This window comes from Stigmatopora argus, chromosome 6 (genome assembly GCF_051989625.1).
Source record: "Stigmatopora argus isolate UIUO_Sarg chromosome 6, RoL_Sarg_1.0, whole genome shotgun sequence".
NCBI lineage: Eukaryota > Metazoa > Chordata > Actinopteri > Syngnathiformes > Syngnathidae > Stigmatopora > Stigmatopora argus.
Genome location: NC_135392.1, coordinates 9,178,121 through 9,191,616, shown reverse-complemented (window position 1 = coordinate 9,191,616; position 13,496 = coordinate 9,178,121). Strand labels below are relative to the sequence as shown.

General features: G+C 38.5%; 1 protein-coding gene across 3 annotated transcripts in view; it reads left to right on the top strand.

The window, feature by feature from the left end:
• cdh4 (cadherin 4, type 1, R-cadherin (retinal)) overlaps positions 1–13,496 on the top strand; it is a 193,505-nt gene that overhangs the window by 51,446 nt on the left and 128,563 nt on the right. For 2 of the 3 annotated variants that reach the window (XM_077603428.1, XM_077603426.1), the window contains exons 1-2: positions 10,610–10,986; positions 12,755–12,866. In XM_077603428.1, the coding sequence (XP_077459554.1) occupies positions 10,933–10,986; positions 12,755–12,866 (166 nt within the window). In that variant the 5' untranslated portion in view covers positions 10,610–10,932. Of the gene's footprint in view, positions 1–10,609; positions 10,987–12,754; positions 12,867–13,496 lie in introns of those variants that run through there. The other variant, XM_077603427.1, reaches the window with a different exon arrangement.

Below are 13,496 nucleotides of genomic sequence, written 5' to 3'. Positions count from 1 at the left end.
TTAACCTTGGCGAAGCTCAGTGAGCAGAAGGTTGGCCCTTATGTGTGTCTGGCATGTTCCCTGGCTAATGAAGTGATGTTTCTATAAACACCTGACAGTGGCCGGAATTTGGACAGGACCCACCTTGGCTTTGGTGAACTCACTGCTACTTCATGGCAGTGGTCTTAGGGTGCCAAATTCATAAACTTGCCAAGTCGTTTTGAGATGGGAATTACTTTGCCAGCATGTTATATGCTTACAATTTTAGGATCGTGCAGTTGATATACATGTGTGTATGTTTAAAGAGAGTCCAATGTATATTTACCCTTCTGGTTGCGCTATTGTGGTATTGGACTTACAATACTTACTCTAGAAAGTGTTTTTTTTTAATATTGGCACATTTTTGGATACACTCTTGTTGGCACCTATAAAAGTAGAGTGAGTGACTTTTAGGTTTCCAAACTTGTGAACTTGTCTGATTGTTGTTGAAGCATAAATAGTCAATGAGATTCCAAGCTCTTTAGAAACCCATTAAAATTTCATCCAGAGCAGCAGTGTCATTCTTGAGTTTGCGTTTTTAAGAGTTGAACTTCATAAATCAAGCTTAATAAAAATGCCAAGATGTAATGTTGTATTGATGATAAATTAGTTGACAATTCTTGGCACTGTTTGTAATACAGCATGGGAAGAAAGATAAAGATTTAAAGATACATCTGTTAGAAAAAATTTTCAACTTTAAAAAAGAAAGAAACAAGAACTCTACAAGCTGCTTCTGCTGAAAGAGAGGGCCCTTTGTATCAAAATTTTATTAAATTAAAAAAAGATGTTTTGCCTGATCATTTATATTTTCTTAAAGAATGGAACTTGTTGTTTCTGCCAGTGTATGTAAAAACTTGTGCATAAAATATCCTAATTCATAAACCAAACAAAAATAGACAGTCCATTGTGGTAACGTGTGTTCCAATGGACTAAATAAAAGCCCTTTTGTTTTAATGAGGTTGTTTAACACCGTTGGGAAAATGACCCCATCATTATTCAACTTCCCTTGTTTGCAAACATTAGAGTTAAAGCTGTCACAAGCATCTCCCGGCACATAACAAATGGTTAGGACCAAGTAAAGGTTAAAAAGGACTGTGCAGTTTTACCAAGGTCTTGCATGCCCCATTCTCATAGTGACCAGAGTTGCAGCTCTGATATTTCAAGCAATTGCTGCTCCTGAAAGCAGAGTAAGTGCTGATGAGATAGATGATTGGTGGCATGGTTAACAGGCTCTCCCATTAGTGCATGAATTTTCAAGTGTGCCAACACCAAACGCCAAAGTAAACATTTGGAATAAGTGTGTAAAATTTCGTAATTATTCCTCTACACATAATTTGCATAATATAAATGGACCTTTTTGAGAATCCTTCAGTCTATTAAAAAATGCTGAAAAAACAAGACTGTAGTTTAGTACCGTTTTTAATAGAAAATCCCATCTATCTGTCTTAGATTTTTAACATGCTCAAATAAATATTTGGTCATGTTTTGGCATTTCACGGTTTTTACATGCAAAAATTGTTATATATTTTAAGTTCAATTTTTTTATAGTTCAAATTTAAGCCTCATAGGACCAAGCGGTGGTTGTAGCACTTTACCTTTGCAAAAAATTAATTGACATCAATTTTTCCCATATATCAGTAAAAAGGGTGGCATGGTGGTAAAATGGTTAGTATATAGTTTTCACAGTTCTGAGAGCCAAGGTTTTAGCAATGAAGCACATGTGTTGTCCTGAAGTCCAAGCAACATATGGTAAGAAGGCCATAATTAATTGTGCAGTCCACAGGGGATGCGCGTTAACACCGTTATTAACACATTAAATTGGCAGCTCTGATAGATCTATAAATGTATGTTTGTGTATGTATAGTGGCCTATTTTGTTGTAGAATTGCTACTGTTGTTGACCTTCTTGTATTTAAAAAAAAATCTGCTAGAAATCAGCCTCTCTGCTTCAAAAAATAGCATTGTCCCACTGTGAGAACATTTAATGAGACATTCAGCATGTTATTATCAATGATGACTGTTTTTGTCTCAGCTTCCCCTCTTCTTGCGTTAATGGCATCTACAGCATAATTGACAGTGGCAGAACTAGGATTTGTCTGTTGGTAGTTGACTGATGAACAATGTATAATTGCCACCTTTTGCACATTTGCTTGGTTTACGGACAATTTATTTTACATCATGCATTTTTGCTTTTTTTTTCTCATCACATTTACTGAACCAGTTTGTCCTCACTAGGGTCGCGGGGGGTGCTGGAGCCTATCCCAGCTGACTTCGGGCCAGAGGCGGGGGACACCTTGAATTGGTGGCCAGCAACATTTGCCTAGGGGCAATTTAGAGTGTCCAATTAGCCTAGCATCCATGCTTTTGGAAAGTGGGAGGAAACCGGAGTACCTGGAGAAAACCCACGCAGGCCCAATGAGAACATGCAAACTCCACACAGGTGGACCGACCTGGACTTGAACCAGGTCCCACACTGTGAGGCCGACATGCTAACCACTCATCCACCGAGCCGCCCTTGCTTTTTTGTATGGGGAAAAATTATCTTCTCTTTTTTTCTAATTCTCTCCCATTTTCGAGATCTTACTCACTTACAAACCCACACACACAAGTTGTGCTTTTGCATTATTTGTGACTACCATACTGCTTCCTCTTTTGCCACATTGTGTACACATTCGCATACATGCTGTTATTGTCTGGGAAATCCTTGCCCATTGTATATCTTCCTCCTGCTCCTTCTCCTCCTCCCTCTCTCGACTTTGCTGTGCCAGCACTTTCATAGCAGAATATAGCAATGTGGCTTAATGGGGGTTGTGGGTTGCAGCCCAATATGCGAACAGTCGATATTTCATATATCTACCTGGAAGGAGACATAGAGGGCGGAACAAATTTAAATAGTGCGAGCTGTATGACAACCATACACTATTCTAACCATTTTGTCAATGGGGTATGCTACAAAGGGCCGTGTGGCAGACGGCTCCTGAATTCTATTACAGTTAATATTTGCAAACAGACTCTGGTTAATAAAAGGACTTGTGCCTGCTCTCGGGAAACTACAAGATTGAAATGATAGTTGACAATGGAAGGAAAGCTATATTAGCCTAGACAGCTTTGTCCAACATATCTATATGATTTTTTTACACAACAGAAAGATGACCATTCAATTTGAATATGCTGCAAGAAGAATTCTTAGTTAGGCTTTCAGGTGAGATTATGCACTGCCGTTTTCAACATCCAGTTAAAATGATGAATGAATATGTATAAAAGGGGTGTTGCCTTTCTAGCTGCCAAAAGCCAGTCTTCCCTCGGAACTTAATCAAGCATTCAATGTGAGTCGACTGAGCTTTGGCTTCTCATTTTGGCTCCCAAAGCCCAAACAATAACGAAGCCTCAATTCTCATTTCTCCCAATATCCCCACAGGTTGCCTACATCGTCTCTCATTCAGACTTATGTCACTCATAAATGAACTACTGCCTTATCACTTTAAAACAGTCCCTACACAAATGAAGATGTAATCAGGATCAGCTAGTGGATCACGATTTGTTAAACTTTCAAATTTACCTCCTTTCATGCATTCTTATTTTTTGCTAACTCAGTTATTTGCGTGCCTTTCCTAACATTTATTTCCAGGAAATCAATAAAGCCAAATGCTGACTGTAAACAAAACGGAAAAAAATCTTGCATTGTGAAAACATCCATCAAACACGCTGAAATTATAGAATTTTTTCAGTCAGGTAGTGTTCCATTGTCACCTCCTCCATGCAGGCAGATTTGGTTTTGTATCAAAGTGAAACTAATCTCACCTGAGGGGTGCAAATGTGAAAAGAGATCAGTGTGAGGCAAACAGCTGAGTGATCTTTTTGTGAAATTTGTGTCCTGTGAGACAGCCATTCTTTACACAACAATGATGAAGAGTTGGGTCTATTGTACGCATGTTTTTGTCTGGCCCTGGTTAAAAAAGAAACCCAGTATGTACTTGATCTTTATACAGGACTGATTTGGCTCCCTTGAAAGGCCTTGCAACAAGCGTTCTTGACGGTTCTTTCCACTTGCTTGCCTGCTTGTTTAATGACAGGTTCTGCTTCCACACCAAATTAAATCAAGCCTAATCCGGTATTTATGCTTTCTCCCACTGAATTATTCACACAACAGTTTTATGTGTTATTGCTTCTTTACACTGATGTGTTTGTGCTACAGTTGATGCGGCAACTACATTCCACCACAAACAACTTTTTAAAATTAATTTACATGTATTGAATACTATGTGAAGCGTATTGCATCCAAAAATCATATTTGCAATCATACATTTGCATAATCATACTTTAATAAGAACTACCCTGGAGGTATATTTAAATGCTACATAGTAAAGCACACAAAATATATTGGCTTAACTTTTAATATCACAAAGGGAAAGTTTTTTCCCCCGCTCACTTTAACTATATTTTTATTAAGTAGGTTCCCATGAGATTTTCTTTTAATTGAACACATTTTTTGACCGATTATCCACATGACCACAGCCGGATGTCTATTTTTTATTAGTATTTTTTTGTAATTTAGACTAATGAAATATTGAGTTTTCAGTCCATAATGTAAAAATTGCATTTTTTCTACCTGCAATGTTATGGGGAGTCCAATAAGGTGCTAGTTTGAGTTTACATCTAAAGTATTCTTCATCTAAAAGCAGTACTTATAATAGCACATTTGTAGAAAAGAAAGCTTCAGAAGAGAAATTGATTACCTCAGATATCTATTTAAATATTACTTGATAGATCGAACAAATGTGCACCAAAATGTTATTGCATGTACACAAATATATGAAAGCAATCAAATACTTTTGTACAGGATATTGTCCCATAATATATACATAATCTAATTAAAAGCAATCAATTTTGTGATTACTTTTATGTAACAAAAACACCTTGTAACCGTCAGAAATACATTTTGATTTGAGTAAATCGCAGGGAAGCAGCCCTACAAATTATTAGACATAAAGTAGGAGATGAAAGTATTTACCACAAGAGAATAACATCAATAAGTCAACCCAACGAAAAAAATCCATCCCTAGAAATCCATGCTGAAAACAGTAACCTTGATAGGGAAAAACCTGAGAAGTTTTGTATAAAATGTCATTATTAATCATGCAAGTGTATGTGTTGTTGTGGCTGTTAAATATACATGTTGCACATGAGTAGGCCCAGAGGTGGTTAGAACAGACAATGCCAGCGGTGAGTGTGATGTTCTGGCTCTAATAAAAATGAAATAGCATCGTCCATTATCCATTACCGCTGTGCCAGAGTGTGCACCCATGAAGCAGTCATGCTATAGAGAGTGGAATGGGAGTCAAAATACCATTGTTTCAGAGATCAGAAGGAAAGCACCTCCCTGTTTGTGTTATTACTTTAGGGACTCAATTATAATCTCTCAGATAACAATTACGCCCATTAAGTGTTTTCACATTTTATTAGACGGACATTATAATCACATCTCTTTTATTTGTGATAAAGAAAGAAAATAAACGCGATATGTCAAGGCCATTGGAACAAACTTTTTTCATTCCACTTGGTGCCAAATAACCTCAAAGTAGGAGAAAAAACAATACAGTTATGAAGAAGTAAAAGTCGTTTGTATGACCTTTTAAATAATGATGATAGGTATTTCACTACGTAAGTTAGTACTCGGTGGCACGGTGAAAGAGTGGTTCAATATTTATGTTATTCTAAGGATTTAACAAAACTCCTTTTTTAAGTATAATTACTTAAGTGTCTGAAAAATCTAAATCCTGGCTGAAATGAATAGTAATGATAAATGTTAATGCGATAGATAAAAAATGAGTTTGTTTCTTTAATGTGCTATCACAATATATCTGTGTACTATATTTATACACCAAAGCAACACCTAATTAATATTGGTTAAGTAGTCATATAATGTGATGTCAGATTTCAGTCGCTTGTTATCCTTTGCAGTCAATGACATGTCAAACAATGCACCGTCGCCAATTATTCATGTTGTCACTCATCATGTTTACACATCAGTATATTCAGCAGCGAGGATAAGTTTTGGCACTGATATTTGTTTATAGTAGCAGCGAGCAGCCAGTAAATTCATTCCTCAGATTAAAGAGCAAATGAAACGAATAATGATCGTGTTTACATGTCACTAAATGCAGCAGCAAATGTAACTTTTGTGTTTATATTAGCACATATCACCTAGTAGTCTGGAATTTATCACATTAAAGAGCAAATAAAATAGAACGTGTAATGATTATACATCCCCAAGGCATTTTCTGGAAGAACAAGCTCTAGTAAACCTTATGGGAGTATTACAAGTCTTTTATTCAGCAAGTGACTTTTTAATTTTGATAGTTTAATGATAAAAACAAGAGTCATTCTTTGATTTCCTGATAAAGGTCAGTAGCAAAGCAGCCTATTAACCGTTTTATTCATATATTACTGGAATGTTCTGACTTTACTGCCTTGGTTCAAGTCATCAATGTATTTAGGACTTAAAACCATCCATGGTGATGAGATATGTTTGGCTTCCACCTGAAACCTGTGTTTGTGCACCCCTGTCAGTTTGAATATGTCATTTAATAAAGCCTTTTAAAAAATTTAAATGCCATAGAGGTGCCAGCTGGCATGCTATCGCAGTGTTTCTAAAGGTCATCCTTACATAGTCTTGTTTCCACAAACACTCAAACATTGGAGTGTAAATGTTTGTGTGACCGGCTGCTGTCCAAGGTGGACCCTCATTCGTCACAATTTGCCCTCATAGATTTATTACTTTGAACTGGAAAAAGTGATGGGTCTACATTGCACAAGGAGTCGAACAATCATCATTTAACAGTACCTTCTTTTAATGTATATTGAGTCATTTCTTCCAAGGACATCAACCAGTTTCTATCTTCATCACATTTCCTTCATTCAAACTTGGTTGAGATTTCTACGTCTACTCCTGTCCCCCACTGACCTAAACCCACGCTTCTCTTTAAGCATTCAGGTGGTGGCCCATTTTGGTGTGCCATTGTAGGCTGTATTCTTTTTATCTCTATTGTGTTATGTGACTGTTTTCATAAATAACCTGGCAAAGGAGCGCTTTCATTAATCATGACACTTACAGTGCGCATGTGCCTGTATACGGTCCAAAGGGACAAAACCCTCTTTTTACTCTAAATTGTTTGCAGTTGTTCTGATATGTTGTGGTGGTATTGAAGGAGATCTTATCATGTATAGAGTGTATAGTGCAGAGGGAATTGGAAGTGCATTGAACCTGAGTACTTACACTATATGTACACTCGTTAAATTGAGTTTTTGCATTGCCAAGTGTGAAGAGCTCTGACTCATTCAGTTGGCACAATTAAAAAAAAAAACTATTGAAAAAAGAAACACCTCCAGCAAGATTCCATAACGACTTCTACAGACATAACATATGACAAACCAGGGTCAAAGAACTTGCACACATAGTGTGGGCTGATTGTTCTAGCCTCAGGTCAGTGATAAGAGGCATTTCGACACAGTTGGTAATAATAGCGTGTGCTTTGAATCTGCAAGTGTCGGAATAAAATGAGTCCCCCTTTCCAAAGATGGAAAGCAACTAGTTTTTCTTCATTCATTCATTTTCAATACCGCTTATCCTTTGTCAAGGTCGCAGGGTGCTGGAGCTTAACACTTCGGGGGGAAAGGCGCGCTACACCCTAGACTGGTCGCCAGTTAGTTGTAAGGCACCCAGACGACCATTCACACTCACAATCACACCATCACCAAGTTTTTTTTCTACTACCAGAAGTAATCCAGTTCATCTTTCAGAAGACATTAATGTAGGGAGTACTGTTAACATTTTATGTATAACCAATGTAGAGGCATTATTCATAAATGCAATTTGTAAATGATTGGAGTTATATTTTTTCTTATGTTTCTGTAATCTATAATTGCATCCATACATATACAAACAGGGTGCCCCCATGGCGCAAGTGGTTAGCACGTCGGCCTCACAGCTCTTGGGTCCTGGTTTCAAATCCAGGTCATGTCCATTTCCATATTTCTCTTCTCCAATACACCTGAATCAAATAAGCAGGATCGTTATCAGGCTTCCGGAGACATTGTTGACGAGCTGATCACTTGATTCAAGTTAGTTTGAGGAGTGAGACATGGAATACAGACTGGATAGGTGCCCTCGAGGACCGGAGTTGGTGACCCCTGAAATAGATGTTTGGCTCATTAAAACATCTCCTTCGTGGATCGTCACCTCATCGTAGCAGCGCTGCTTGTATATCCCAATTATCCGTGTACTAGGTCAAATGTTGGGGCTTAGTGCTACCTGGAGGGTCAGGCAAGTTAAGCAGCTCCTAGGTTGTGCTGCATGGGAATCTTTTGTCGGATTATATTTAATACATACGATGACATTTCTCTTGTGTGAGGGTCGTGGTTTTAAATTCATTAAAAGAACATCATATTTAGATTTTATCTAATTAGAAGAAAAGTAGACATCATAAAATGCATTGGTGAGAAATGATCAACTTTATGTTTTGGTTAGTAATTTCAACTCAATCATAATATCAGTGGGAAGAGGTGCTTTGAGATGCAGTAGATACAACCTTGGTCAGGAAACCGTAGAGCTCAACTTGCTCTCCATCCACGCAGCAGCAACACAAAGAGCATCAGCTTCAGCATCTCTAAGCCATTCCTACCTCAACATCAGCTAGCACAGTCAAGGCCACCTGATTCTATAAGACGGTGTCAGGTCAGAAAAACCGAGGAGTCGTGCTTCTTTTACAAAAAAAATGTCACTGCAAAAATAAACCATGAAAACACTCATTGCCATAATGCATCGACTTGGCAGGGACCATTTAACCCGTGGATAGGCTCCATCACCCCCACAACCCTTGTGAGGATAAGTGAATGAATGAGTATATCACTGTATTGGTGGTAGAATTCTTTGACTTATATTTTCTAGTTTTATTTTTTTGCAGTATTGCAGCATTCTAGCATTTGAACAGGGGTGGGTAGACTTCTCATATGCACTGGAAGTTCTACGCTATGGTGATTGACACCGCAATACTGTCCTATTCCTTTTGATGGGATTAAATTGTCATGACCTCTTAGATATGGAAATTGAGGCACGGATCAGAGGCTGCGGAAATGTCAACATTATTAAACTGTGCGACCAGTTAAAGGCATAGTTCACACAGTTGCCAGGCAATTATTTCAGGAAAGACGTCGTAGAACAACCGTTAGCTGACCTACAATATAAACTATCATTATTCTTCAGACCTGGACAATAATGGACACAAAAGCACTTGTAAATTTTTCACATATAACTATTAGTAAAATTGTTAATGAGCCAGAATAGAATTTATTCTGTCATTTAATTTAAATATATACCCATTTTTAGAGACAGGACAGTTTAACTACAAGGTAATGTTTAATGGAAACAAAAAAGTTTAAAAAAAATACTCTGCTCTAATATTGTCATAGAGCCGTTGGAAGTAATTTAGTAGTACAGCAATCTCAGCCATGTCAATGTCTTTCAACCAATACTGGATGGCCAATGTTGCATGGGTGAAGTTTATTCATTCATTCATCTTCCGTGCCCTTTGGGTGACTGGTGACCAGTCTAGTCTGCCTTTTGCCCAAAGTCAGCTGGGATAGGCTCCAGCCGTGTGCGGTCGATTGGTCGCCGGTCTTTTGTTCACCCTTTTTTTGGTCGCAGTCTTTTGGTCGCCCGGACCGCGACAACGGGCGACCAAAACACCGGCGACCAAAAGACCGACGACGAAAAGACCGGCGACAAAACAAGGTAAAACAACACGGTCTACGCATCAATAAAAGCCAACAATGGCCATGAGCAGTTTCACTGAGCCGACGTGTGAGTGTATAAGAGTTTGTATGTACATGCGTTGTCCCTTTAAGAAGCTACGTCAGTCAGGGTCTTAACAAGTTCTCCAACAAAAAACAATAAAAGTCTGGGAAATTTTGAGCTTTTCTTTAGCCTAATAATTAATAGGGCATTAAGTATGACTAAATAGTAATTCGCAGTTTGTATTTAGGGAATTTGAGCAACGATTTAAATGGTAATTATCAATAACCTTCCGGGCGACCAAAAGACCGGCGACCAAAAGTTCGGCGATCAAAAGACCGGCGACCAATCGACCGTGTACCGGCTCCAGCACCCCCTTAAGCGGTTCAGAAAATGAATGATTTTTAAAATTCGCAGCGAGCATATCTTAAGTATAAATGTTTTCCAAATTGACCTTTAATTATTTTTCAGTTCGCCCAAAAAGGAACATTTTACAAATTGGGGTGAACTTTGCCCATAGATTGAAGTGAGTTTCCCATCCCTGGAGCAGACTATTAATTTTAGACACCTATAGAGGAACCAATTTACTCGATAGTGTTTTGATTATTTCATTATGTGATTAGCCTTTTCCATCATATTCAAATTCATAGAACAGCAGATGTTTCCATGCCTAGCTCTCCTTTGATAATGTGTTAATGATTACAGATGCCATTTTCATGAACGCCGAATAGGATTTTACAACATCATCCCGAGAACTCCATTGAATGGCAATTATTTCCTTAGCCTGAGGTAGGACGGGACATCTGCTGGAATTGGAAGCGCACAACTGAGCACTTTGCTCCGGTTGTAGGTGGGCGGGGTTGTGCTTGGTGACGTTTTCCTTTGGGTTCTCCGACGAGACCGGCTCTTTCTGTCACCACATCTGAGAGCTCAGCATCTCCTCTCAGGCGCACTTCAGCCCAGACAAGTCGGCAGTTTTTTGTTGTTGTTGTTATTGTTGTTGTTGTTGTTGTTGTTTTTCCTTATTCTCCTCGCCTGCACTCGCTAAAGGAAGACACAATCTCCGGAAATTACAGAACAATCATTCCCTTTTACTAGTCCACATTTTTTTTTTGGCGTGCAAAGATGAACCTAGGCTACATAGTCCTGGCGTGCACCCTCTTCGCCGCAGCATCATCGGTAAGACGAGTTCATTATTTCGTGTTCTATTACTCTTGTGTTCGTTTGAGAGTGCTGCACCGGTGCGGTACACGATGCGTGAAGAGAGTGAGAAGAGTGGCCGTGAAACGAGCACTTTTCTCCCGCAGTGCCACGTTGCGCAAAAAAATAATTAATTAATTAATTAATTGTTTGATTTTTAAAAAAAAAGCGAGAGTCGAGACACTTTGGTGTGCAAAATGTTTTTCGATTGTTTGTTGGATCGGGTGGAAAAGTCGTCAGCGATTTGTGGCGTTTCTGGGGTGGGGGGCGGATGGGGGTTTGCATCGTTTAGCTGCAAAGTGGATTTTTTTTAAATAGGCTCCCTTGTTCTCTCGCTGGTTGTTTTAACTTAGGGAAATTGCATTTTACGCATCAAAGTAGTGTTTTTTTATTGGAATTACATGGCATGGAACTTTTATGTTGCGAGATCGCCTTGGGTTTTTGCAATTTAGTTAATTAAAAGGAATGTCACCAGTCGGGGAAACGCTCAGTGCGGCTTCCTTACTAATCAGCAAATGCTGCGTGAATGCCACTTTGTTGTTAGCTACACCTGCGTGCCCGCATCCATTTAGAGGAAATTTATCAAACAAATGATGCGCACTTTTTATTGACAGAACCATGTTTTTTGTCATTGGGGTGCCAGTAAAAAGTATCTAACTGTACACCATACCAAAATAAAACGATGTGTTCATATGTGCAAACCAGCCGTTCTCAAACCCTTATTGATCCAAGTCATCATATTTTGCATTGCAATAATCTTCCTGCATACGACCCCAAAATATCCAAGATACGCCGTTTATATTTATGCATTTCAATGTTCTGCCTACCCCTGTGCCTCACTGGTTTTCATGCATGAACAGAGCTAGAATATTGGTAGTTAAATAATAATTGATAGAAATGGAATCATTTCACATGGCGCACCTAACGATTTTGGGAATCACTACTGTTGAATATTTCATTCTCAGTAAACAGCTGAAAATTGTTAGGATTCTGGTCAATAAATAACTGATTATGTACCTTGTTGTGTCAAACACAACAATATTCTTAAAAAGTTAGGATGTTGATTCAGTTACGCGTGCTCGATTCAGCAGTCCTGACGTAGGATAAGTCTTAGTTAATGTCCAAACCCATTTCCCTGAGGTGAAAGGTTTTTTCATGCACAAATTTACTGTAAATAAAACGTTATCTACTATCCACCATCTATAATATGATGGCTTAGTTAGTTGTCACTTCATCAATTATAGCGCATCACAATTTACGTCAATTTAGGAATTGCACTCTCTTGCAAAACAACAACCTTATTTGGCTGTCATTATATTTTGCACTTTTACTTGACTTTATTGTCTGCTATCATGAATATGATTGTACCATCTCAGAAATAGCCCAGTTTTATTGATGTAAAGTCTTCCCTGGCATAGTTTAAGCAATTACACACTTACATATGTATTCTTTTTTTCTCCCTTAACATCTACTATAAACTAATGAGCATTATCCCTGTTGTTTTTCTGGTCATTGCAAATATGACAAAAGTTTTTCTAGCGAGGATGAAAAGCTCCATGATCATCTTTGTATTTCCATTTTTTTGCAGGATATTTCACCTTGGTGGGTTTAAGTTTGTTACATATCACTCACAATAGCTGACGTAACCATGTGTTCAATGCCAGCCCAAAAAGGCTCTGAATTGACTCCATGACTCATTGGCCACAAGTCAATATTCTGATGCTTAACAGGCCTTTTTATTTCACAGGGGAGTAAGACTGGCCTGTCCGTAAAACCTCCCTGCCGGTCAGGCTTCTCCCAGAACTTCTACACAGTGATAGTTCCCAAGGTTGTGCTGCATGGCCAAAACATTCTCAAAGGTATGTTCGCTGCTGCTGGATCTCATTTATCGACGCTCCCATTCATCATCTTTATGAGAAATGTGGTTTTTCACAAGTGGAGTATATGTTGTGTGTTCCTTCATCAATCCTGTAGAGAGATTGCGCTGGTCATGGTGTAATATAAGCCACACCGTTTGGATGGAGGCGTGAATATTGGAGCAGGGCCAGAGTTGTCATTTCATACAGAATATTTATTTTTCCCCCAGTACACAACAGAATGTTCGTAGTTGCAGTAGGTTTCTGTTTTGAATGTTGAACCCTGGAAGGAGTTAAGTATTTTATCATGAGGCATTTTAATAACGTGTCATTCTTTTTTGGAGGAATGCAGTTGGGTTTTCATTTGCTCCATTTCCGAGCAGCCAGTGTTCTGCATCTACGGCCAGGTTCGTTCCTGCCATGAGAATTTATGCTGCATTTTCTCCTGTGTGTGCCTTCTATGTGGTGAATCTGCTACAATGGGAAAATCAATCTACTCTCAAGAGTACACTAGTATTCTGTAGAAATGAAAGAGTCTAAATGTATTGCAATTCGTTGAACTTTAAGCCTTCATTTGTAACTCCCTAAAGGCAAAATTATAAATACCCTTAAAGAATGAAAATTGACAAAAAT